Source organism: Hippocampus zosterae, chromosome 15 (genome assembly GCF_025434085.1).
Source record: "Hippocampus zosterae strain Florida chromosome 15, ASM2543408v3, whole genome shotgun sequence".
Classification (NCBI taxonomy): domain Eukaryota; kingdom Metazoa; phylum Chordata; class Actinopteri; order Syngnathiformes; family Syngnathidae; genus Hippocampus; species Hippocampus zosterae.
The window spans coordinates 2,575,112-2,602,720 of NC_067465.1; the positions used below are offsets into that span (position 1 = coordinate 2,575,112).

The 27,609-nt window shown below is 44.1% G+C and overlaps 1 protein-coding gene across 3 annotated transcripts in view; it reads left to right on the top strand.

Annotated features, from left to right (window-relative positions):
• The window catches only part of tnr (tenascin R (restrictin, janusin)), a 111,058-nt gene that overhangs the window by 66,941 nt on the left and 16,508 nt on the right, over nucleotides 1-27,609 (top strand). The window contains exons 10-24 of one of the 3 annotated variants that reach the window (XM_052087258.1): nucleotides 2,332-2,482; nucleotides 4,504-4,682; nucleotides 4,941-5,031; nucleotides 5,330-5,430; nucleotides 6,360-6,462; nucleotides 6,828-6,917; nucleotides 7,797-7,930; nucleotides 8,041-8,170; nucleotides 10,212-10,478; nucleotides 12,784-12,903; nucleotides 13,113-13,256; nucleotides 17,850-17,969; nucleotides 20,194-20,337; nucleotides 24,917-25,047; nucleotides 27,424-27,556. In XM_052087258.1, coding sequence (XP_051943218.1) covers nucleotides 2,332-2,482; nucleotides 4,504-4,682; nucleotides 4,941-5,031; nucleotides 5,330-5,430; nucleotides 6,360-6,462; nucleotides 6,828-6,917; nucleotides 7,797-7,930; nucleotides 8,041-8,170; nucleotides 10,212-10,478; nucleotides 12,784-12,903; nucleotides 13,113-13,256; nucleotides 17,850-17,969; nucleotides 20,194-20,337; nucleotides 24,917-25,047; nucleotides 27,424-27,556 — 2,038 coding nt within the window. The remainder of the gene's footprint in view (nucleotides 1-2,331; nucleotides 2,483-4,503; nucleotides 4,683-4,940; nucleotides 5,032-5,329; nucleotides 5,431-6,359; nucleotides 6,463-6,827; nucleotides 6,918-7,796; nucleotides 7,931-8,040; nucleotides 8,171-10,211; nucleotides 10,479-12,783; nucleotides 12,904-13,112; nucleotides 13,257-17,849; nucleotides 17,970-20,193; nucleotides 20,338-24,916; nucleotides 25,048-27,423; nucleotides 27,557-27,609) is intronic. The other 2 variants (XM_052087259.1, XM_052087260.1) reach the window with 2 other exon arrangements.

Genomic DNA, 27,609 nt, shown 5'->3' on the forward strand with positions numbered 1-27,609 from the left:
GACCCGGTAGTCCAGTGGTTAGCACGTGGGCTTCACAGTGCAGAGGTACCGGGTTCGATTCCAGCTCCGGCCTCCCTGTGTGGAGTTTGCATGTTCTCCCCGGGCCTGCGTGGGTTTTCTCCGGCTACTCCGGTTTCCTCCCACATTCCAAAAATATGCATGGCAGTCTGATTGAACACTCTGAATTGTCCCTAGGTGTGAGTGTGAGTGTGAGTGGTTGTTCGTCTCTGTGTGCCCTGCGATTGGCTGGCAACCGATTCAGGGTGTCCCCCGCCTACTGCCCGGAGACAGCTGGGATAGGCTCCAGCACCCCCCGCGACCCTAATGAGGATCAAGCGGCTCGGAAGATGAATGAATGAATGAATGAATTTGCGAGATTTGTTTGAGTTGTGAAGTTTTGGCAAACATGAGAAAAAAATGGTTTCGTGCCCCCCCCCACGCCCCAGAAAATACACCGCAGCAATTGAGCGTCACAATGTTTTGATGACGAATTTGAAGCACTTCTCAAAACAGTTCAAAGATCAAAACGCATCAGGATGTCTTTGGATCACGTAACGTCTTTGGGAACGTGAAGTTGTGTTAAATGATGCGTGTGACTTCGCCGCTGCTCAAATTGCACGTTGTGACTCATCCCGTCGCTCTCGGAGGAGAGAAAATAGCAAGCGTCAGATACTTTTCTGCATCTTGTCGGCTGTACATCCCAACAGCTTGTGATACATATGCATCGTGGGGAGGCTGACGCAGAAGATGGAAAAGTTCTGGGGATTTTTATAATCAAGTCTTCTGAGAGATTTTGTAGTCTTGTCTAAAGTTTTCAAACGCTTGGGAAACATTGAAATTCCGAATTTTTGCAACCACTTCGATGGAACGGGTTTCGAGCGGTTGCCAAAATGTTTCTTAAACTCCAAATCTAGTTTTCCATCATAAAAACAACCCTAATAAATTGCAGCGATAATTTCAGTAAGGAGGCAATATTCTAACATTTGTAAATGCTCCCGGAGAACAACCGTAACTATAATGTGGCCCCTGATGAAAACACATTGCGCCGTCTTGAGCAACAGTATTCAAAGCTGACATTTCTCTTCTTATAGGTGAACCAAACATGCTACCTCAAGTGTTCTTGTAAGAGGAAATTCAGGACGAAACATTAAGGAAAATGTACCGTATTTTCCACACTATAAGGCGCACTTTAAAAATATAAAATGCGCCTTATAAGCTGATACGGTTTACATGAATCAATATTCAGAGTTCTTAGACGTAGTATTGTAGTATAAATGTTCTGTAAAGCGCATTGTTACCGCTACAGCGGTTGTGAAAGCTCTGTATAAATAAAGCTGTATTGTATTGTATAATCCTTTAGCATAGCTCCATCTAGTGGATGCGTTATGCACTAATTCTATTCTATGCACCTTATAATGTTGTCCATCCATTCATTCATCTTCCGAGGCGCTTGATCCTCACTAGGGTCGCGGGGTGTGCTGGAGCCTATCCCAGCTGTCTCCGGGCAGTAGGCGGAGGACACCCTGAATCGGTTGCCAGCCAATCGCAGGGCACATAGAGACGAACAACCATCCACGCTCACACTCACACCTAGGGACAATTTAGATTGATCAATCAGCCTGCCACGCATGTTTTTGGAATGTGGGAGGAAATCGGAGCACCCGGAGAAAACCCACGCAGGTCCGGGGAGAACATGCAAGCTACACACAGGGAGGCCGGAGCTGGAATCGAACCCGTTACCTCTGCACTGTGAAGCCGACGTGCTAACCACTGGACTACCGGGCCGCCTTATAATGTTGTGCAGCCTATATATGAAAACGGTTTTAAAATCGGCCATTCATTGAGGGAGCGCCTTATACTTCAAAGCGCCTTATAGTGCGGAAAATACGGTAACAGAAAATTGGACTGTCGTCGTTATGCGTAATCATTTCGTTTTATGCAGCCTTATCTGTCCGAGTCTGGGCACGCGTTCTTATTGAAACATCACAGTTGTTGTTGCCGCAGCCCATCCCGGCAACGGCGGTTCATTTAAATTGATTGCAGCTGTAATGAGACTTTTTACGTCCCGTGACACGTGTGCCTTCACTTGTGGGCTTTTGTGAGGAGATGCAGGTGTGGCATCTGTCTTTCACAACATTTCCTCTAGCCTGGAGTGGAATAATACTTGAAAGATGTTGCTTATAATGAATTTGCAAATGCCAAACTACGAACATGTGGCGATTCACTGCACATCCTACAGACTTGCATCAGACCACAAACGCATGCTGCCTTTGTATGCCAAACAATTCAATTGTGCATCCTATCGCTTTTTTTTTCCCCCTCCCGCCTCAGGACAATGATGGTGGAATGACTGCCCAGCTGCCCAGCACCATCACATCTTTTCTACAAACTGGCCTGAGACCGGGAGAGGAGTACACAGTCAACCTGGTGGCCCTCAGAGACCAGGGTCGCAGTCAGCCCTTTACCGCCACCGTCACGACGTGTATGTACTGAATTTTCCGTCGACAGCCCGCTTTACGGCATTTTTTTAAAAAAACCCTATAGTTTGTTTCGACTCATGTAAAATGTTATCTTTGGTGAACATAATTGCAACAACTTCCAAACTATGCGGACGGTACAGTAATAGCATGACATATAGATCAATTTAAAATTCATACTACCAGCAAATGCGGACGCTGTATCGGTCTGTCGTGGTGAAGAAGAAGCTGAGCCAAAGGGCGAAGCTCTCAACCAGTCGATCTACGTTCCAACCCTCATCTATGGTCACGAGCTATGGGTCGTGACCGAAAGAACGAGATCCCGGTTACAAGCGGCCGAAATGAGTTTTCTCCGCAGGGTGTCCGGGCTCTCCCTTAGAGATAAGGTGAGAAGCTCGGTCATCCGGGAGGGGCTCAGAGTCGAGCCGCTTCTCCTCCACATCGAGAGGAGCCAGATGAGGTGGCTTGGGCATCTGATTCGGATGCCTCCTGAGCGCCTCCCCGGTGAGGTGTTCCGGGCATGTCCCACCGGGAGGAGACCCCGAGGAAGACCCAGGACACGCTGGAGAGACTATGTCACCCAGCTTGCCTGGGAACGACTCGGGATCCCCCGGGGAGAGCTGGAAGAAGTAGCTCGGGAGAGGGAAGTCTGGGCTTCCCTGCTAAAGCTGTTGCCCCCGCGACCCGGCCCCGGATAAGCGGTAGATGATGGATGGATGGATGGACTTCCAGCAAAATGCAATCCCAGTGGCTCTTTACATCCCACCGGCGGTTTATGAAAGCCAACAGTCTCGAACTTTACGAGTTTTACATGGGACGGTGATTTCAGTGACTCCAAGTGGGTCTCGACCAAAGTCAGCTGGGATGGGCCAATTGCTTACTTTTTACGACAATGACTGTGGACCCCACAGGGTGCCTGTAAAACAGTTTTTCAAACAAAAAGTCGCAAATCACATTCAATGCCAGCATAGGTAGTGACATATTAATAAACACACACACACACACACACACAAAGGAGCATACTGATGAGCCGCCTCTGTCTCCGTGATGTATCACCTTTACTCCACACCCAGCTGGCTTCACGAGCGCGTCTCTAATAGATTCAATTCAAAAGTTGTTCATCAAATTTCAGACTCTCATCTCTGCAGTCCAAACACCATCAATTTCCCGTCAAGACTTTGTTCGAGTTATGAGCCGTAATTAAGTACAATTTAAAAAATGGATGCCGCTTGCTCATTAATATTTCATGGAGTGCCTGTGAGAAGACACCTGATGGGTTTCACGTTCAGAGTGTTCAGGCGAATTTCAAGGCACTTGGTTATTTATGGGGAAAGATAGATACTGTAGATTCCTCCTTGGAGATGGAGGGAAAAGGATGATGAGGTGTCCCGGGGAAAAAAACAGAAGGAGATGCTTCTTGGCTGTTTTCTTCCTGAGGCTCTTTTTTTTTTCTAGGACGAGAGGCCCAAGGGCCAAATTGTAACTACATCAAGGGAGTAGGTCGCACTACAATGTGTCAAACTTGAGTCTCTTACTTCCCGCACCACCCAGAAAGCTCAAGGAAATACTTTTGAGGAGTGCGTGCTTCCCTTTTTTGCACATTGTGGCAAACATGCCATTCACTTGAGTTCTCCCCCGCGGGTCAACACGCACAACAATAAAAAAAAAAAAGTTTTAAAAATGCCATCGCAGCACGGAATGTTTCTCTCAAATGGACAGCATAGAAAAGATTTGCTCTATTTCCCCAAAACGTCAAGTTGGTCTTTATAAAGGGTGCAACGCCATATATTTGCATAAAATGGAATTCTGAGCGATTCAAAAAGCCACTCAGTGCGAAATGAAATATTTCATTGAACAAATGATGATTGCTCACAGCGCATGACGAGCTAAAATTTACAATCTCAAGAAACTGGAATACGACATCAGTAAGGATTACCATCCGAGAGTCAAGAGAGAAATCTCTTATTTTGTAAGGGTGTCGCTAATTCACAAAAATGTTGCAAAATGAATTCCCCCTCGTTTGCAGTGATCGACGGCCCCACTCAGCTGTTTGTGCGCGATGTGTCGGACACGGTAGCGTTCCTCGAGTGGACCCCGCCAAAAGCCAAGATTGATCAGATTGTCTTGCGTTACGGCCTCGTGGGAGGAGCGGGCCCGCGTACGACTTTCCGCCTCCAGCCCACGCTCAGCCAGTACACGCTGCAGGTGAGTGGGAGGCAAATGTGGTATCACGAAAATTTGAAAAGAGTGATGGGCAAGGTTTTATTTGATTTGATTTGATTTAATTTAATTTAATTTAATTTAATTTAATTTAATTTAATTTAATTTAATTTAATTTTATTTTTTAACTATACGAATGCCCCGCTGTCTGTTTTTAAAAACGAAACGTTGGCCCCCGTGACTGCAAAATGTTCACCCGCTCCTGATTCCCAAATAACCAACTGCGCCTCCTTTGCTGTGAAGGTCCTCCGCCCCGGTTCGCGTTACGAGGTGTCTGTGAGCGGCGTGAGGAACGGCAACACCAGCGGATCCATTTCCATTGAATTTACAACCGGTGAGGGCTGACAGCAAGCAGATGTGCTAATCATGCCGCACGCTATCCCCAGCCCGCCTCCGAGGAATAGAACCGTTGACGGCATATGGCCCGATGTACCGCGCCGTTCAAGGTCATTTGGCAGAGTCCAATAAAGTTTGCACGCCTGATATTAGGCCGCGTTGGAGTGCTTAACGCAAGCACCCGGCAATGATTGTAGCCCGACAGCATGCGTTTGCGACGGTGATTACGCCGCTCATGTCTGCTTGTTCAAACCCCCCCCCTTGAGAAACGTTCTCAGTGTCCCCAACATTGTCAGCTTTATCGTTCTTCTCAGAGATTGACGCCCCCAAGAACCTGCGCCTCCTCTCCAAGACCTCCACCACCCTGGAGTTGGAATGGGACAATAGCGAGGCACAGGTAAGCTCACTGAGCACCCCGCCCGCCGATATATGACACTTTGATGTTACAAATGACGCATGATGTAAGAAATACTCAGTTACCACTGTAGTTACTGCGGATATAAAAAAAAAATGTCAACAAAAGCTCAGTCACGTAAAATCTAACCTCAAGTTCAATTGTTTGGAAACTTTTTCCGCGATTCATATGACCAATGGTGAAGAACAATCTTGTATTTTCCGCAAACACAATTTTGAGGTAAAAATATTCAATTTTTTGGCCCGGTAGTACAGTGGTTAACACGTCAGCTTCACAGTGCAGAGGTACCGGGTTCGATTCCAGCTCCGGCCTCCCTGTGTGGAGTTTGCATGTTCTCCCCGGGCCTGTGTGGGTTTTCTCCGGGTGCTCCGGTTTCCTCCCACATTCCAAAAACATGCGTGGCAGGCTGATTGAACACTCTAAATTGTCCCTAGGTGTGAGTGTGAATGGTTGTTCGTCTCTGTGTGCCCTGCGATTGGCTGGCAACCGGTTCAGGGTGTCCCCCGCCTACTGCCCGATGACAGCTGGGATAGGCTCCAGCACCCCCCGCGACCCTAGTGAGGATCAAGCGGCTCGGAAGATGAATGAATGAATGAATGAATGAATGAATGAATGAATGAATGAATGAATGAATGAATGAATGACTTTCACTGGACCATAACAAAATCTCCCAAACAGCTGAAGGAAATTGTGTCGTACGTGTCTGCTGAATCCTTTTAAGAGGGTGTGCATGCTGGATGCCCCCCTTGAAAATGGTCCACTGTGCATGCTATCATACTATATAATCACTTTGTGTGTGTGTGTGTGTGTGTGTGTGTTTTACTTTCTTGATCGGAGTCTTCCATTTTAAGATCTCAAATAAACCGAGAGTGATCAATAATTTGAATCTACTTAATTATGTGCATGTGGAGGTGGAAGCCTACCAGGTGGTGTACAGCACGCTGGCAGGTGATCAATATGAAAAAGTCATCGTACCAAGAAATGAGGGCGCAACCACCAAGACCACTCTCACCGGTAAGTGGGGGAGAAATTGTCATCAACAAACCCTTGGGGTCCTTTTGCGCAACCATTTTGCTGCATATTTTTTTTTCCCCACACATTATCCCGGCTCACCTGCTGTGTCGAGGGAAGTATTTTACATGCCAGGGTGTGGCGTCCGCCGCGTGGCTGCTCACAAGTAATTGTTGTTGCCCCGGTGGCGTATTGGAATCAAGGAAATTGGGAAGTTTGTTATTTTGTGCAATCAATGCTTTAATAGCTTTTTAAGAAGAATGACTTTCTCTCTTTCTTTGCCAACATTGTTTTTACTTTTTATATTTCCATTACGTTTGCTGCGGCAGTTCTGTGGCTGATGTATAATTTCATTGATGGTGTTTCAGATCTGCTGCCCGGCACTGAATACGGTATCGGCATTTCTGCCATGAGAGGCAGCAACCAGAGCACATCGGCTACTATGAACGCCAGAACCGGTAGGTGACGTTATATCTCAACAGTGTGGGGAAAGTGCTAATATGCAAATTGTAATTTTCACACCAAGGCAGTGGACTGCATGAGATTTCATGTAGACAAATAAAGGAACCGGATTGTACTCATTCATTCATTCATCTTCCAAGCCGCTTGATCCTCACTCGGGTCGCGGGGGGTGCTGGAGCCTATCCCAGCCGTCTTCGGGCAGTAGGCGGGGGATACCCTGAATCGGTTGCCAGCCAATCGCAGGGCACACAGAAACGAACAACCATTCACACTCACACCTAGGGACAATTTAGAGTGTTCAATCAGCCTGCCACGCATGTTTTTGGAATGTGGGAGGAAACCGGAGCACCCGGAGAAAACCCACGCAGGCCCGGGGAGAACATGCAAACTCCACCCAGGGAGGCCGGAGCTGGAATCGAACCCGGTACCTCTGCACTGTGAAGCCGACGTGCTAACCACTGGACTACCGGGCCGCCGAACAGTTAACATAAAGTAAAATAATAAACACAACACATAACGTAAAACACGGACAGTCATGCAGTCCTAACCACTTTTCCATCACACGCGTTGTTGTTTGAAGCAGTTTGAGATGAAAGAGGAGAGAATCAAAGTGTCCTTTGACCAGTGGATCAGAGACGTCATGCTCAAAATGTGCACACGTCGGCTACAAGCTAACTTTCAAAGTCAACAAGAAGCTGTAGCATCCATTGACGACAAAAGAGATTGGTTCACTTCTCCTGTCCCATGTAAATCCGCTTCAATTCCAAGCGGCGACTCACGGTTCCAAATACGCATCGGCGCTCGGATTAATTAATTAATTAATTAATGATTTATTTTTTTTAAAAACGTATGCCTATGCTTCTTCGTTGGGCCAGGTCTGGACGTGCCTCTGGATCTTACCGTGACGGCATCTACAGACGACACCATCACCCTGATGTGGGGAATGGTCCAGGGTCCCATTGACTTTTACAAAGTCACCTTTACGTCCGCCTCGGGCTTGTCCACTGAGGTGAACGGCGCCAATCACTTCTCAAATATGAATTCAGGATATTCATTGGGATGCACATGCAGGTAAATGTGTGATTGTAACTTTGATCTCACCTTTTCTTTGTGTTCCAGTTGACAGTGCCAAGAGATGAAACCACCACCACTTTGAGAGACTTAGAGCCCGGGACTGAATACACCATCACCGTGGCAGCCAAGAGGGGGAGACAGCAGAGCAACGTGGCTTCCATAGATGCCTTCACAGGTAGAAGTCTGAAGAGCGCTTGCCCTCGTGGTCCCCGTACCACTTCGAACTATTTCATCCGCTCATCGGAATGGCTAAATTATAATTCCCATCGCAAATCGTGGATCTGGTGTGGCACGACGACTGACCCGTTTTGAGGCAGCATCGTGCCATACACCAAAGAGAAACAATAGAGACGAAAAGATCGATTGAGCCCTGCCTTACCATTATGTGCCACAAGATGGCAGGCTCATCCATTGGGCAAAACTCCGTGCTGACCACCCACACACATAACGATGAGCCTTTGGGAATATTTATTTGGTTGAACATTTATGTTTTTTGGCACGCTACTTCAAAAAACAATGTCATCGCTAAGCTCTATCGCTTTTGGGGGAAATCGACAAGCAAGGCTTTGCTAATCGAAAAGGGGAAATGCTTAAAATCACTGTGATTATCGGAGGGTGTGTATGTGTGTACCCCGAGAGTAAGCTGTCTTCTAATCAGGCAGTTGGGATTCTTTAAAAACGCAGAAAGATTTACAGTATATAGATTAGAAAGAGGGCGGCCCGGTAGTCCAGTGGTTAGCACGTCAGCTTCACAGTGCGGAGGTACCGGGTTCGATTCCAGCTCCGGCCTCCCTGTGTGGAGTTTGCATGTTCTCCCCGGACCTGCGTGGGTTTTCTCCGGGTGCTCCGGTTTCCTCCCACATTCCAAAAATATGCATGACAGGCTGATTGAACACTCGAAATTGTCCCTAGGTGTGAGTGTGAGTGCGAATGGTTGTTCGTCTCTGTGTGCCCTGCGATTGGCTGGCAACCGATTCAGGGTGTCCCCCGCCTACTGCCCGAAGACGGCTGGGATAGGCTCCAGCACCCCCCGCGACCCTAGTGAGGATCAAGCGGCTTGGAAGATGAATGAATGAAGATTAGAAAGATTACAGTATAAAAAAAAATCCAGCGGAGTCCAGTGGTGAGTTTAATGACCATAAGGTGAGACATCCTTAAAAATGAATGCAGGTCCATTCTAAGGAGTTTAAAGAGACTATTAGTCCATCTAATTGCAGTTTACTAATGAGCTGGTTTCACATCGCCTCAATTAGAAATGAATCTTTTCATTTTATGTGTTGGTTTCTTCAGTCATGCCACATTTCCTCCTCTTCTTCCTGTATTTTGTTTTCTGGGAATTTCATCCACCAGGTCCATCATAATCTTTCTTTCTGCTGGAATTTTTTTTTTTGCCCATTCTTTTTTTGGTTCAAAAGCACCTTTGATTTGACTTTTCGGTGTCAAAATGATGCACTTGACTTTTCTTTCTCATCATTCTCATCTTGATCTCGTCATTCTTCTCATAATAGAAAGGACTGTTGTCATCGTCATGGCCACCACCATCGTCCGCAGTCGTTATCGTGATGTGCGATTTCATCATTTGGTGCCGTCCGCGACGAACAGCGCTCGAACCGTCGGGCATTGGGAGAGAAGGCAGGATGGAAACAGTTAATTGGATGTCATCTTTTCATCCACTTCACTAGTAACGTCGAATTATGGGTGCCCAAGGGAGCTCATCTTAAAGCAAAATTTCAGATTTTCTCTTGAACCGCATTTTCAAAAGTGCAACAAGTTGAGAGCTGCGTGACGATATAACCTTCAAATTAACTGGACGGTAAATATAAGACGCGCTGTCTGGAAGCGGCCTCGTGTTCATTCGCTTCATCATTAGCTGTCCAAGTCATCCATTTTGACAGCAACATCTGCTACCATCCTCGCTTTTGCCGTTTTCTTTTCGTGATCAATCCTATCACAACTTCATCTTTATGGCACATAATCCAGTTAGCCTCTCGTCTTCATGCGCGATTAAATCATCACGTGCACGTAACTCTGTGGTCTGCCTGATTGAGATTGCGCCCAAGGCGGATTTCGCCAGCCACTTCCATCCATCACCACCACCACCACCACGGCTTCTTCATTTCCATCCTCGACAACACCTTATTTCTTTCTACGCTTGTCCCTGCTTCCCTCCGCACTCTCGGAGACTCTCCCGTGACATTTTATCCATATTCCTCCAGGGATCAGGCCCGTTTCCCACCTCTACTTGTCCGAGGTGACTTCCGACTCGGTGCTAGTGGCGTGGAGCTCGCCTGCACCGCCTGCTGATTTCTTCATTCTCAGCTACAGCTCAGCTGACGGCACCGACACCTCTAAGGTGACCTTGGAAGGCTCCAAGACGAGGTCGCTGGTGCAAGGGCTGCTTCCCTCCACTCAGTATACCGTCAGCCTAATCACAATACAGGGGGATGTCACCTCTGAGCCTATTACGGCGTCCCTCACGACAGGTGAGCGGCCCGATTGGACGGAGAAGTCTCGGTCGGGGCACAGGGAATGCTTGACACTCCTGACACTCCTCTTTGCGAGCCTCGCTCGCAAGCGTAGAGACGGCATAGGAACAAAAAGATGAATGACGACCTTTTTGACTTGCAAGTAGTGTTGGAAAAAGTGTCAGAGCAAAATCGAAAAAAAAAGATTGCCGATTTTTTTTTAATGGCGTTTTCAGGTAAGAAGCGACTTACAGCAGAATCTGTTCAGTGTATCCATTATTTTGTGTTTTACGAAAGTACTTAATGATATCAATGATTTTCTATGTAGGGCGGCCCGGTAGGCCAGTGGTTAGCACGTGGGCTTCACAGTGCAGAGGTACCGGGTTCGGTTCCAGCTCCGGCCTCCCTGTGTGGAGTTTGCATGTTCTCCCCGGGCCTGCGTGGGTTTTCTCCGGGTGCTCCGGTTTCCTCCCACATTCCAAAAACATGCGTGGCAGGCTGATTGAACGCTCTAAATTGCCCCTAGGTGTGAGTGTGAGTGTGAATGGTTGTTCGTCTCTGTGTGCCCTGCGATTGGCTGGCAACCGATTCAGGGTGTCCCCCGCCTACTGCCCGGAGACGGCTGGGATAGGCTCCAGCACCCCCCGCGACCCTAGTGAGGATCAAGCGCCTCGGAAGATGAATGAATGAATGAATGAATTTTCTATGTACAGGTACCCTTGACTAAAAAGCGAAGCGTGGCGAGTCTCTGTTCCCAAATTTTCCGTTAATTATTAACCCTTTCATGCACCCTGTAAGCTGACAATAGGATGAGCGGGCCACTGTCGTCAACGCTGTCCCTGGAAGGGTTAACGTCATTATTTCCGACCCATTATTTTTCCGCGAAGCATTTCTTTCCTGACATACCCTACCAAATAGTTCCACGTATTTACCTTCGCCACTGTTACCTCCTGTGATTTTTTTCTACAAATGCAGAAGCATCCGTGGAGGCATTTCATACATTATCATAAACGGTCTTAAGCCGAACATATTGAAATGTGAATCACTGCAGACATTTTAGTCTGAACTTTTTTTGCGGAGGTATTCGGCACCGTTGCCGTCTCGAAGGGACGCTTCATTAAATACTAAACAACGCATGCAAAGGGTCACCTTAACAAAGCAAACGCAATTAGTAAGATAGCCGTACCGGAACAGGCGCAACTTTCACAAAAGGAGCCGCCGTTTCCCAGCCAAGTGGAAATGAATTCCTTTCAAAGCCACGAATGATAAATTAACCCCTCTTCTCATGAATGCTTGTCATTATTCTTTTAATTTGAAGTGCCGCTGCTTTCCTGAAGCAGGCGATGGAAGTGCTTAAATTTCTTCCTCACCCCCCCCCCCCCCCCCCCCCCCCCGGCTCCTCATCTCTCACAGTGTCTTTCGTCGGCGCCTGTTAATAGTTAAGTGACTGCCATCGGGTGACTTGTTTGCTCGCATTGTGTCGGCCGTAACCTTTTCCGCAGTCGCTCGATAGCTATCCCTGGAGACACGGGTAAACAAATTGTCAGCGGGGCGGGAGGGGGGGGGCGAGAGAAATTTCTGAACTGGTTTAGCGGTGCTCCCTCTCTTTTCATTTTCATTGTGTGGATTCATCCTTTGAAGATCTGCTTAGGCGGTTGACACTTTTGTTCATGATCATTTTAGTTTGAGTGGTCATCGTTCTCTGATAGAAATGAGCATAGATGTCAAATCTCTCTTTCAAAGTTCTCTTTTCAAACAAACGAAGCCGTAACACATACTAACGGCAAAAAAAAAAACCCAAAACAACCAAAAAACCAAAAGTGGAGGTCAAGTGTTTCATAGATTAAATGACAACTCACGGATGATCAGATGAATCTGTTATTTTTGATCGTTGATAAATTGTTGGGAGCTCTTGTTTACCGTATTCTCTGATTTCTGTTGTCGTACGCGAAAGCACGTTCATGATCTTGCGTTGAATCACATCCAAATCACCTGCTTTCATGTCGAAAAACAATGATCGGCCATTTGGACGATTTTCTGCACTCTTCTTGGTTCTAATAACGCCGCATCTTTCCCAATAAACCTGAGAGCTGCTAAATTTGAACATTCCCATAAACGGTATAAACAAGCGCAGAATCACATGAAATCCGCAATCTACCACGAAGTTCAGTAAATTCCCATACTGGAGACTCAACAGCAACTACAAAGTCCACCAACAAATGTGACCGAGGAATATCACGTGTTCGACCATAGCGTGAAGCATTTGGTGTCGCAGGTCGTTTATTCATGGCTGTGGTTCCGACTAAACGGAATTATACTCTAGGTATGGACCCACCCAAGTTGATGACCGTGTCGGCCGTGGCTGAAGACATCGTGACCATTTCGTGGATCAAACCGCTGGCTCCATTTGAATATTATAAGCTTTCCTACCAGTCAGCCAAAGGTATTTAATTTCCCAGATTTTAATATGATTTGCCGAAACTCAAATTACATCATCGCCTTTTGCCAATGAATCTTAATTATAGCTTTCCATTTGAGCTGTAAATATTTTACTCCTCCCTCCACCATGATTGAATAGTAGATGTGTTTCAAATTGTGCCCGACAAGCTGGAAATGAAGACAAAGCGGAGTTTTTATTCCTTTCCCCCGCAGGTCGAGTGGACAGTGTTGTGATTGACAGCGATGTGACCAACTACACGTTGTCCAGTCTGTTCCCTGCTACCGAGTATGAAATCAGTCTGAACGCTGTCAGGGGGAGCCAGGAGAGCAAAATGGTCAGCGCCTCGGTCTTCACAGGTACGGGTGGGGGGGGGCGGATATGAACGGAAACAAGTCGCTGATGTCATTATTGGCTCGTGTCCGACAGTCTTATTTATGAAGGGCGCAGATTAGGTGTGTAATAGTAGAGTTAACAGTTCCTATTTCGTTTTGACTGCTTATTTTTAAATAGTCTGTTAGTTGGAATTAAGTTTTTAGAGTTTGTTTGGTTTTATTATTTATTTTTTATGATTTTATTTTATTATTTATAGTTTAGGTTTTATTAGTTTTAGTATTAGTTTTAGTTTTTATGTATGTATATGTATTTATTTAATATATGGGGAAATTGTCAAGTGCAAAATTAAAATAAAAAGGTCACAAAGTATTTTAAAATTAAGTAAACTATAATTCTCAAACAACGGAGCTTGTTTCTTATGTATCCATGGAAGTACAACAGTACAGAAATAAATGTGTTTAAAATTAACCATTTATGATTTTTTTTTAAAAATGTAAAAACGAAAATGATGGAAATTTTCACGATAAATATAGCGAGTTTTTGGTTAGTTTTGTGAACATAAGATGTAGTTTTAGTTATTATTTTGTTTTAAAAGCATTTGTGTTTTTATTCGATTTTGTTTGTAAAATTTTTTTGTTTTTTTGATTGATTGTAGTTTGAGCTTTCGTGAACTGTAAACACTTTGGTCATGTGTAAAATAGTTAACATAAAAATCCAATTTCACTATATTGACCTTTAACTTTGCTTTGTAAGAAATGTCTGGACACTCACACGCATACACACACACGGCAGAGAAAATGAAAGGGTACAACTGGCATTTGGCATTGTTGGCGAGAGATGAAAATGTCGACCCCGTGACCCAATAATTGGTAACCTATTCCGCAGCCCATCTCGCAGCACTCTCTTTATCCTTTCGCCTCACGTATTTCGTCTTGAATCTTTGCACCACCTTGCACACCTTCCCGCTCTTTTGTGTCATCGCTCCTTTTCAAGAAATCTCCCCCCCACAACCCTTTTTCTCTCTGATTATTTTTGCAATAGGAATCAAATGGCACGGCGCGCTTCCACATGAATGCACAGAAATATGGTACACGCGTTCACGCATTCAAAGAATCCCTTTTCGGATAAAATTAACCCACTCCCTGTGCTACGTGCAAAATCTGTAGTGTGTGTGTGTGTGTGTGAGGGAGGAGAGAGCTGAAGGGAGCTCAGGAGAGCAGAGCAGAAGGTGTGTTTGCATGTCAATGGGACGTGATTTGCAAAGAAATTCCAGGTTCAAGAATTCATTGAAGCCAAAAATAAGGCTTCAAGACTTTTTTCTTTTTCTTGCTCTTTCCCCGCTTTGTAATATTATTCTTGTTTTTGCACCCACACTTCTCCGTGATGGAACCCGAACAATCCAGCGTGTGATTGCGAAGCAGAGCCGCCAGTAGTGCGGTGGCTGCAAAGAACATAGTCAAGCTCGTTAGAATCGGTAAATAACATTCTCAACACAACAGCCATCCAGGGATCCGTTAATGTCGTTTCTTAACAATTGCACACTCGGGATTTACAATCGGGATCCAACATTACACGGGAAAAATACGCGACGACTGTTTAATTATCAGAGCACATAAGAAAAGCAGGAATCTATATTTCATTTTTTCCGCCAAACACTTAATGTACTGACATTTGGGGGAAAACTGTTTGGCTTGAGAATAAATGGGCTCTGTGATGAGATGTTTAACGACTCACAATGGTCTCATACGCAAAATGTCAGGGCCTTTAATAAATGATCTCGCCTTCCAACGAGTTGGAATAAAGGCCGTTAAAGTCTGGCTCATTTATCAGCTTCCCAAAGAACACTGGGCTCCATGGGTTACGGCTATCAGGTTAAAATCTGCAGTATTTCAAGTCCCGTTGCAGGAATACGTGAGGAAAACGGTTTGATTCAATGGATAGGAGTGCATGAGCTGACAAAGGTTCTTTAAAAACTTGAATGTAGATTTTTGATATATATGATAATATCAGCTTGAAATCATATTCCTATTACTGCACTTGGTTTAAAAAATATATTTCATGTCGATGTCTGTGTGTAGCGGTTGTCTTGTTTGATTTTTATTGTTTTTCATATTCATTTAAAAAAAAATTTGAATATTTTTATATATGTTTAGATGTGTTGCGGCACCCTTTGTGTTCAAATAGCTGTTGCTCAAAGCTTTATAACGCAGACACATCACTGCTATTTATTAGCTTATTTATGGTATGTTCCATGCAGTACCATGAAGCTAATTTAGTTTGATAGTAAATCGACCGAGTTGTGACATTAACCAGCTTGAAAACTTTTCTTTTTTGTCTGCCCACCCGCTGCTTGTTACGAAGTGAGTTCAGTTCACTGCCACCATGGAGTGCTCATATCTCAAGACACTACTGGAATTATAATTTATTAAAATAGATTCATTAATAATGCCTTTTTTTATCTGCAGTGTTTTACCCCCACTATGATTAAATCTCACATTGTCGTCATGCTCATTTTCATAACATTTTGTAGGGTCACGCACGCATGAAAATTCACCTAATTTAGTGCCCGTTTTAATAATGCCAAACAATACATCGGACTGCAGAGTTGTCTTAAATTCTAAATGATACCAATTATTGTGACGTGACATTTTCTTCCCTTTTTATGTGTTGGAGAAGAACTGTCATTTGAATCTTAATGACAGGTCAGGACAGGAAGAACTGCAGTGTCCTCTCTATCCGGTCTACATGGTGGCCACGGGCACTGCACAAATTAGAATGACCTCACGGTCACCCAGGGCAGCTGGTGTGTTCCGAGACTGCCGTGTCCAGCCAAGGACTTATCAAAGCGTTTCCTGAAGAGTAATAAATGTATTCAGGAGCACACCAAAAGACACCGGGATGAAAAATGCATTCATGTCAATAATGCGTGGTACAAGTCGCTTCGGTTGTCGTAAACTGGCTTCTCGGTACGGATTGGAGCAGGTCCTGTAAATCCAAATCACGGTTGCATTTCCACTGTGGCGGCACGTACACGGTGCGACATCAGACCGTGCCGGGTGAGACAGCCCGTCTAATTTTTTTGCCAATTAATTAGCATGTCGCGGTGCGAAGTGCAAAGTGCTGATAGGACTTGCGAACAAGAAACACAACTTCCAAACCAAAAGACTGGAGTGTGTCTTCAGCATACTCATGTGGAGCGCCGCATGCGGCATCCCATCAAATCAAATATACAGAAAAATAAAAACTCACACAGTCAACTTTGAAAACGACGTACATTTAGCTACAGTTAATTTCATTCTACATTGATACCTTTTATTTCCTGGCGATGCGAATGGCCCGGTGTGAACAGTTGTGATCAGTCACCTGAATGCATCTCGCGCTAATTGTGCTGCGCTGTCAAAGAATGACCCAAATCATTGCTTGATTAATTACTGAATGAAAAGTTGCTCCTTGTGTTTTTTGATTTCAGTTTAGAAAATTTTCTCTTGAATTGTACTAATAGCCGAGCCGAAAAACCATTTATCTTCTATCCACTTTTCAAACTCACTCTAGTTCTGTTCCGTGATTCAAAAGTGCAATCAGAAGATGGGCTGCGGTGATTGGATTATCAAAGACCTTGATAAAAAGAAAAAAAAAGAGAGGTGGCCATTTGGTTTGGATTATTTTTTTTTATTTTTGCCCCCGGTCTCGCTCTATGTATTCCCCATTGGCAATCTAATTGACCGAATAAGCTTCCTCATAATTTGCTTAAACCTTCTGGTACTTAAAGTAATGACTTGGTTCAGGTTTGCTCATCCATCCAAGTGATAAGGACTCGGAGTCACCACAGTATCTCGACAAGGGAGACTTTTTTTTTCTAATTCTGCTGAGTATAGGACAGTATTAAATATTTTATACAAGTAACAACGCGCGGCACTCCCGGTTCTGTGTTTGCCTGCCATGTTCCATTCTGTGGCAAAATAACATGCCCGAGGGGAAAATTGGGGTCAAAATAGTGACATTAAAGGTTTCATTAAATTTAAATCCATTGCTTCCATGTTCAGCCGTCTGAGAATGAATTTAAAATGAGGTTGAGCAACAACAGGCGAAGGTGAACGTCTGCAGCGTACTATTTCACCGATGATGTGGTCACGAGTGGCCAAGTTTCATAAATTAACCAGTACCGTATTTCCCACACTAAAAGGTGCACTGGATCATGAGGCGCACCTTCAATGAATGGCCTATTTATTTTTTTTCATACATTGGGCGCACCGCATTATAAGACGCAATTTACAATGCATCCACTAGATGGAGCTGCTCTCAAGGAAACACCAACAGAACGATCAGATGTCAGTAACACGTATTTACATGGTTCACTTAACCAACAGCAAGTTATGACATTGACTCGTTAACGTTGAACTCTCTCTTGCCGCTGGCTTTTAGGTGCGGAAAATACGGTACTAATGCAAAATACTGGCTGAGTCAAAAATGGCCACTCAGTCGTGGATGTAAAAGTACGACAAGAGTACAGGATTTCATCTCTGCGCTATAAATGGGAATAACACCTTTATTACCTGAAGAGATCATTGACGTGCCGACATGAAATGCATATTTTACAAATATTGTGACGTTTGCAGCCATGGACATGCCATCAGAGTTGACTGCGCTCAACATCACGCCGCAAGGAGCCCTGCTGAGGTGGAACCCACCAATGTCCAACGTCGACAATTACGTGCTGACTCTCACGCACGACCAAGGTAAGTTGTAGTCTTGTATCGATGTATTCTTTTTGTATTGGTTGACAAATCACACAGAAGCTACATCGTGGTTAGCACGTCTGCTTCGTTTGTTCATGTTTCGTATATTGGCTGCGGCCTTCCTGTGTGAGTTTCTCCCGCGCCACCGCCACTTTCCGAAAATATGCACATTAGGTTCATTGAGAGGCGGCCCGGTAGTCCAGTGGTTAGCACGTCGGCTTCACAGTGCAGAGGTACCGGGTTCGATTCCAGCTCCGGCCTCCCTGTGTGGAGTTTGCATGTTCTCCCCGGGCCTGCGTGGGTTTTCTCCGGGTGCTCCGATTTCCTCCCACATTCCAAAAACATGCAGGGCTGGCTGATTGAACACTCTAAATTGTCCCTAGTTGTGAGTGTGAGCCTGGATGGTTGTTCGTCTCTGTGTGCCCTGCGATTGGCTGGCAACCAATTCAGGGTGTCCTCCGCCTACTGCCCGAAGACAGCTGGGATAGGCTCCAGCACCCACCGCGACCCTAGTGAGGATCAAGCGGTTAGGAAGATGAATGAATGAATGAATAGGTTCATTGAAGACGACTCAGAGTGCGAATATCACATGACCAAATTCAGGAAACAAGTGACCCTCGAGTGGTTGTTACCTAAGCCCTGAACAACTCCGATGTCATTTTCAGTCGACAGTAAGTGACAAAATGGCCGCCCTTGGATAAAAAAAAAAAATGGGTGCATTTTGTTGCAGAATTCATATTCCACAAATGCGATCTACATGCCAATACTATGTTTTAGACTCATGTGAGCGCATCGAACATATTATAAAGAAACATTTTGACTTCCACGGCATCTTGAGGCTTGTCAGGTATTGCACATTTCCGACCAAGATGCCTTGAATACCGGCCAACATGTACTGACCACTACCTTCGACAAATTGAAAGTTTCAAATGACAAATTTAACAGATCTTTCTTCAACATTACTACGGCAATGAAGTTATGCTAACCAACCTCCTTTAAGAGAAGCACTCTCTCGACAGCGTTTAGAAAAATCTGTAATTAGAGAGCCATATTCTTGACTTCCCTTGCAAGTGGGAGCGCTGTCGGACGTGATTTTTCTTTGTCTTTTTTTTTTTTTCTTCTCTTCAAGATTTCTCTCTGTTTCATCAGTCAGACACTGAGGCCAGATGCCACACAATAGGCAAACGGCCAGTTTTTTCTCCCATTAAATGTGTGACACAGGGCCCATTTGTCTTGCCCTCACCATCCTTCATCGTGCTTGCTTGAATTTCTAAGGCCAGGTGAAACATTGTAGTTAGCTTGCAGCGTGATTTTTTTTTTTTTTGCCATGCCGCCTGTGTCCTCACCGTCTGACAGCCTTATCCAGACAGATGAAAGATAGCCATATCGCTCGGCCTCTCAGGGTCTCCAGCTATAATTTGCTTCGTGATCCATCGAAGCAAGGCTGCCCCCCCCCCCTCAAACTACTTGACATGCATAGTGTTGTCTCTTTGGCCACTGTCGGCAGTCATTAACCTTTAGCATTGAGATAATCAGGTTACTCCGTCTCGCCCACAGTCATCTTATTCTGCTGCAATCGATGATTTTAAATGACTTGTCATCTGAAACGCGTGCTTCTGGCCAGACAGGAATTTTCTGCCGGCGTTGATCAAACCACGAGTTAAAATCGGGTCGTCTGAGTAAATATTTGGAATACGAGCCGTTGTAATAAAATTAGTGGTCGGACTGTCAACCGTGTGTCACAGAAATCAGCATGATGGGATTATGTAATACAGTAGATCACCCCATGAAGTGAAAAATCCCTCGTGCTCAACCGTCCTTGCTGATTGTTATGAACTCGCAGAAAGCAAATATCAAGGATGGCTTCGTGTTCATTATTTCAGCTTCTTTGCCTGTTCGGATACAGCTCAGCTCTCTGAGTCAATTTTCAAACTAAAGCCCCTAATGGATTCACTGTTAGACGAATGGTCAACAGCTTCTCCTTTGATTGGTGTATTGATTAAAGATGAGTTGAGCTCGCCATTTCAAAGGTATTCCGATTGGACCGCAGACAACCTTTATAGTTTGCGCTGCCAAAGAACTGCCATTCAACGGAAGTACCCAAGGTAATCAAACTGTGGCCTTCCCAAGAAATGAAATTTAAACTGCAATGAATGCACGTATGTATTTGACACTTGTCAGGCTTTTGGTGACATCTACACTTTTTTATTTTTATTTTTTTAAGTAACAGCAGATACGTTTCTCGTGGAGGGCAACAAGCAGGAGCACCAGCTGTCCAACCTGAAGCCGAGCACGTCCTACTCACTGGCCCTCTACGCCACCAAAGGTCCCCTCACCAGCGGCACGGTCATCGCCAATCTCCAAACACGTAAGCGATGCTTTTCTTAACGCTTGTCCATTCCGTGCATCGACGATGATCATAATAAGATCAATATGGTTGAATGGAGGTGCTCATGCGTGTGCAGCAGTTCCCTGTTTGTGTTCTCAGGAGATCACAGGTTTTATTTTGCGGATTGTATTTTTCTGTCACAGAAATATTTGTAGCGAACATTTTTATTTTTTGACGTGACCCGTCACAAGTGACCCAACTTTCAAGTTTTCACCGCTCAATCACAACGAATTATACTGCGCAAACTCTATATTACAATATTCTGTGTGCGCATGCTATTTTCCATATTAGAAAAACACAAACGCAGTTTTTTTGGTGTATGGCCACTGTGCTCCTGGTTAAAAAAAAAAGTCTAGAGCCCTTAATGTGTTTTTAAAGTCTTTTTTTCCATACATTTTAATGAATTTTAAGCCATACAAATTTCTCCACATTTGGAGTAGACCTGATTCCACATGAACATATTCGACTTTTTATGTTGCCAGGACGTGTATGTCAACTGTGCTACTACCTGCGAGATAGGAAAAAAAAAGTGGAATTGTCTCCCTGTGTCAATCCATCTTAAATTGGACATGGTGAAACTGCTACAACACAAACCTTGCTCCACCTTTAATTATATTCACCATTCCAGGGAGAACGAACACATTTGTGAACAATTGTTACAGTTCAGCATAGCTTACAACTTTGCAAACTTTTTGGAAATATATATAAATACATTTTTTTTAAAAAGTAAGTCGAGGAGTTCTTGTTCCCAGAGGAGCGTCAATGTTTCCTGTAGCAGAGATGAGACACGTCAAAGTAGTGCTGCAGAGATCTGAAAACATAAATGAGGCTAAGAAACACACCGGAGGACCATGAAGGTGCCGCTTTACTTCTCCACCTTGCAACGCGAGTAAACAAACGTTGAAGGCGTTTCACGTTTGGAAACGACAAGTCCTGGCTGATGTGTCACCTTCAGTCTTTTTCCGTTTTGAAAATGGAAACCTGCGAGTTGAATTCGGATGCTCCTCAACGTCTCTGACAGGAATGACAGAGACAATACAAGGCGACACGAGAATCGGATGATGATGACATCAACCACTAGGGGGAGCCTCACTTCGGTGCCGCATAACCGCGACCCTAGTGAGGATCAAGCGGCTCGGAAGATGAATGAATGAATGAATAATCAGTCCTTTTGAGTTGTTGACATCCGGCAAGTCAATTGGGAAAAAAACAAAAAACACGAGGAATCTTCCTTCCATCTGTTTTTTTAATTATGCTTAGAGTCATTGCGAGCTGGAGCCTTTCTCAGCTGACTTCGAATGGTCCACTCCGGACCGTTCGCCCGTCAATCACACGCAATAAGAATCCTAAAAAAAATAAATAAATAAGCGAGGTCCATTATTTATTTGAATGACTATTTTATCTCTATTAAATAAGGGAGGTGGGGGACATTAAGTGGGCCCCCCCATCCTGTGAAGTAATACCCCATTTCGAAAGCATGAGCAAATGATCCCATCTGCTGCCTCTGTGTCTGTTCATTCCATAAAGCATTGTTTATACTCTCTGTTAATGTTTCGGGCTCAATCCTCTTCCGAGCCAAACCGACAGAACAGCTGCTCACCTGCTTCAAAAAAAAAAAAAAAAAAATCGAAATGAGGAAATAGCGCCTCATGGTCAATTTATGCTAATTGAAAAGAAATATTGCCCGCTCGCCTTTCAAGTCTCGCCTGTCATCTCGGCACGAAAGCTTCCACGAGACAAACCGAAAGATAAACTCAGTTCATTCTGTAGCATATGCAGTCGGAATTGGGGACTTCAGATAAGGGGGTCGAGGTGGACGATAGACTCAGAAGAGGAAGGAAATGGAGAAGATAAAAAGTGCAATGAAGAAGCAAAGCTCACGGTGATGTGGGAATAGGCGATGGGGAGGGAAAGGCAAAAATCAGGTGCAAGGGGGATCAAATGTGGTGGGAATGTGTGGAAGATTTGCACCTATCGCCGAAGACCGCAGCTTTTTTCTTCAGTCTTCATGTGCACCATTGAGTCGGTGACACTCTTCTAAATGCGTTCAGCTCTCCGTTTCTCTTGGTTCTCTATTTAAATGTCAAGTTTCCCATTGTGGAACTGACGATCAGAATTGCTGAGAATGGGGCTTAAATGACTGCCCTGTCAAGCGAATAATAGGCGCAGCGGAGGGGGGAGCTGACGTCGGTCAGCGTGGGCATTGAGAAAGAAGCCTTTTACGCAGGGGTGCCTCGATATGACTTCCGAGGCCACTGGGGGGCAGTGTAGTGCAGTCGTAAGGTTGTAAATTGAAGAGTTTTATAAATACTGTAAGTCAGGGGGATCAAACTCATTTTTGTCATGGGCCACATTTCAGTGACCGTTTCCCTTGGATGGCCGTTGTGACTGAAACCAAATTTAAAAAGTCAATCATAACGGCTGATTAAACTATTGTTTACATTTCTGTAATGAGGGTTTTGGTTACAAGAAAATGCTTACAAAATGTCTCTTATTTTTTACATATGAGAATTTTAAATTCTGATCGAAATTTTATCAAGCATCATGGAAGTTGACATGTTTGATTTGTATTCACGGACCACATAAAATGATGTGGTGGGCCAGATCTGGCCCCCGGGCCTTGAGTTTGACTCTCATGCAGTAAGTGGATTTGATGGTTATTTTCAATTAAGATTCGAGCAATGATCCAATTTCACGTAACTAGTCCAAAAAAAATTATTTCTTCACCGCAATTAATGCCTACACGTTAATCTATCGACAGCAGCGATTAAAAGTGACAGGCAGAACAATGAAATGGTTTTGCATTGGATGGCAGAATGTACAATTCACTTTTTCATCCTCCTGTTGCTACAGTATTCAAACAACAGAAAAATGTTGCACTCACCAAAATTTTCCTCATGTAAAATCCGCATGTGCATGCACAAAAAAAGTTGCGAAAAGCTGATCCAAAAACCTATTTTCAAGTCACCTTCTTTCTATCACGCAGGAAAATGAGGTTGTAGCCGGTCACCGCCATTGTAGGTTACCAAAACACAGGTGATGTAAAGTGGTGAAAGAGAGGCAAAATTGTGGCACTGTCGCAGCGTCTTATGTAAAGCAGTGTCGGCAAAGCAAAGTCGGAATGTACCGCCATGCGATGTGATGTAATCTGCGGTAAAACTCTGGTGGGCTTGACAATCACCCACCCGTTTGCTTTTCAGGATGTGATGAATTTTAAGCTAATGCGGAAAGTGGTCTTGCTCCGTTCTCTGCAATCCTGCCGGGGGTGTTCGTAATCGGCTAGAAATTGCTTGGGAGACTTGTATTCCTTTGATTATGCTGGAAAATGTACTCACCTACCAGAAACATATTATTGATTTGTTATTTCCGTTCTCCATTGTTCATGACAATCATGGTGGTGGTTCTCAAAACTCTTTACACCAAGTACCATAGCACCAGAAATTTTTTTTCAAAAAATAAACTTTTTCAATCTTGGTTGGTAACATGTATTGCACATAAAGGTTCAATCAAATCGTTCAACGGAACTGTACTTCGGCATTTCTCCTAGTTCAGTTCCACTTGTGATACCCGCACAACACTCCGAGAATCTCTGATCTAACACACCCACATTCTGCATTTCACATAGTTAGTGAAGCTCAGTTCTGTCATCAAAAAAAAAAAAAAAAATAGACACTCGTTCTTACATGAACTGTATTCTACTACAATTTGGGAGGGGGGGGGCAGATTTAAATTATTTGCCTGGATGTTTAAAATCACATTTAATGGGCAGGGCAGGCAATCCAGAGAATGGCAGAATATTAAAAAGGCACGTTTCCCTAATATGCCCCCCCCCACCCCAATTTGATTCATTGACTCATCAGCGACTGGATAAAATAAGCAGAAATGTTTTGACTGCTTTGAGTCAAAGCCAAGGCAGTATCCCGTTAATCCGATTAAACAAGCAAAAGTGTTGTCACGCGTGTGAAGTTTGATGTGGCCTCATCCTTCAAATTCATTTATAGACTTACTCTTGCAGTTGAAAAAGTCTTCGGGTAACCCGGAAAAGTTTTTTTTTCCCCTTACAGCACGTGTTTAGCCCGCTCATCCCTTTGAAGCTTTTTGTAAGCAATTATCCGTCAATGACACAGCGATGGCTCAGTCAAACGTTACCCCGCCGTGTCTCATTTCCAGGGTATTCATTTACAGCCCGCGAGGTGACATTTGCTCGCTGCAGCTGCTCTGACTGTTTTATAGCCGCCGATGGTATCGTCTGGTGCATCTGGCAAATGAGTCGCGCACGTTTTCTTACGAACAAGGTGTGGATCAGACGGGCAACCTGACTTTGAGCTTTGGAAATTTCACTTTGTATTGTCTTCTGACTTGAAAAAGCAACACAATCATCAATTCAACTTTAGCGTAGAATCATGTAAGTTAGTCGTAAAACTCTTTTTCTTCCGTGACTTGACCTTTTCGAACCAAACCGATCACGATGTTTTCACAACAATTGACTGCACTTCAAGCCGGGCATCACAAAAGCCAAAGCACTCAAATGGGTTGTCTGTTATCGTGTTTTGGACAGCTATGGACGCCCCTCTGAACTTGACAGCCAGCGAAGTGAATCACCGTAGCGCTCTCATCTCCTGGCAACCGCCCATCTCCGAAATCGACAACTACATGCTCACCTACAAGTCGGCTGACGGCAACCGTAAAGTAAGCATCACTCATACTTGGGTTACTTTTCCAAAAAATGTTTCAAAAAATCAACAAAAAAAAATATACCGGTATATATATATATATATAGGGCGGCCCGGTAGTCCAGTGGTTAGCGCGTCGGCTTCACAGTGCAGAGGTACCGGGTTCGATTCCAGCTCCGGCCTCCCTGTGTGGAGTTTGCATGTTCTCCCCGGGCTTGCGTGGGTTTACTCCGGGTGCTCCGGTTTCCTCCCACATTCCAAAAACGTGCGTGGCAGGCTGATTGAACACTCTAAATTGTCCCTAGGTGTGAGTGTGAGTGCGAATGGTTGTTCGTCTCTGTGTGCCCTGCGATTGGCTGGCAACCGATTCAGGGTGTCCCCCGCCTACTGCCCGGAGACAGCTGGGATAGGCTCCAGCACCCCCCGCGACCCTAGTGAGGATCAAGCGCCTCGGAAGATGAATGAATGAATGAATGAATTTTCTATGTACAGGTACCCTTGACTAAAAAGCGAAGCGTGGCGAGTCTCTGTTCCCAACGGTACGGAAGATGAATGAATATATATATATTATATATATATATATATATATATATTTTTTAATTTTTTCTAGTCATCAATGTGGTCATCCGCTTTGGAAATGAATGACGCCTTGCGTTGGAATTAAACTGATGTGATGAGAATTTTAAAAAATGCCTAGCAGTTCGACATCAAGTGTTTTCCAATTTGAAGTGCCCTTTTCTACAAGGTCTTACACGAAATGTATTTTGGCTACAAATTCAATAATATCGCGGCTCCTTTGCCTGAGAGATTTTAAATTGCTATCATTAGAAGCGGTGGCTTATCTGATTAACATATACAGCGCATAATAGATTGTAATGGCCCTGCGTTTTTATGCGCTGCCTTGGAAAGATAACTCCTCACCTTTTGGTTCACAAGGACAAGGACACGTCTGCCGGGCATTTGACCGAATGCGAAGTAAACCACACCTACAAAATCACCACTATGCTTGTAAGGCTTTATATCATCCTCGCTTTCGCCTGCAGTAAATGTCTTGTCTTGACCCTAAAAACCGGCGGTGTCCTTGGAGACGGAAGAGAGACACAATTTACCAGCTGCTCCCCTGCATAATTCACACGGACACATTGCCGGGAAATGTGTGATATTTATTGCGTTTCAAAACACGTTAAATAATTGATTTGTGCTTCTTCATATTTGATGTGTAAAAACTGTATTGCTGCATTTACATTGCCTGCTTCAAATCACACAATTCCCCCAAATGTGAATATCGTCATTTTGGAATCGGGCTTCGTCCAAATGTGGGTAAGAATCCAATAAGTTTATATAGCACAAATAAACACAATAACAAGCTACATCACGAAATCCAGCTCGTAATCTTGAGCACCTTCATTTGCTTTTTCTAGCGGTTTATTTGGCGCAACTGTGAGTTATTATTACGAGACCAATTTCTACCTCTAGACTAGAGTGTGCAGTCACCAGTTTTAGAGTTGCCAGTTTACAGAACAGCTTGATGTTATTTACATCATACGTAAGTGTCCGTTCGTCCCCTGGTGAAAAGAGTTGAAGAAGCCTGTTAGCTCGCAAGCTAGCTAGTAGCTAGCAGCTCTCATTATGGTAACAACTTTTTACCGGCTCAACTTGCAAAATAACTACATGAATCTGAATTAAAATAGATACATTTGATATACTTATAAAATATAGTAATATAACTGTTTGTTCTTGTTTTGGATTTTGATCAACTTAACAATTGTATTCAAGGAATGCTAATTATAATGAATATCAGAAAATCGAAATACAAAAGAAGAAAGAATAACTATATATATACAAACCAAAAGGTGTAGAAATAGAATAGCATAGTATACACAAGGGTAAAAATATTTAATGATATGTAGTTTTTCATTTCTTTGTTTTGAAAAATGAACAATTCAGTTACATAATAAGGGGTAGGACTAGATAAGTTATTTACTTCTTCCTACTCCTTTGAGCATATAACTGTGATGTGTGTTTTTTTTCTCTTTTAACTATTTCTAATTTTCCTTTTATAATTTTGTTTGACCTTTGTAAACCTGTTATTGTGCGTACTATATATGCTCAATAAAACAAACAAACTTCTGCATAAAGAAGTTGCCAGAGGGTACTTGTTTTTCTTTGTAAACATAACTTTTCTTCTGTAGTTTCCCAGAGTTTCTTTGGCAAACACTTTTCTGTTTTGCTACAGAAGAAAAATACCTGGAAGGCTTCTCTGGACCGCTCCAATTTTGGTGTTTTGGCACAGCGTAATGGAGATGTTAAAACCAACCTACGTCTGCTTCAATGTCTATTGTAGCCTAACTCACATGTGCCAAAAACTCGTCCATGTGTTCTTGTCCGCTAGGAGCTGATTCTCGACGCAGAGGACACTTGGATTCGCCTGGAGGGGCTTCCCGAGACAACAGAGTTCACCGTCAAGCTGCAGGCGGCAAGGGGTCTCGACACCAGCGCTGTCATCTCCACTACCTTCACCACAGGTACACGCTCGCTGACATGCAAACGTACAAACGCATTCATGATTTAACATAAG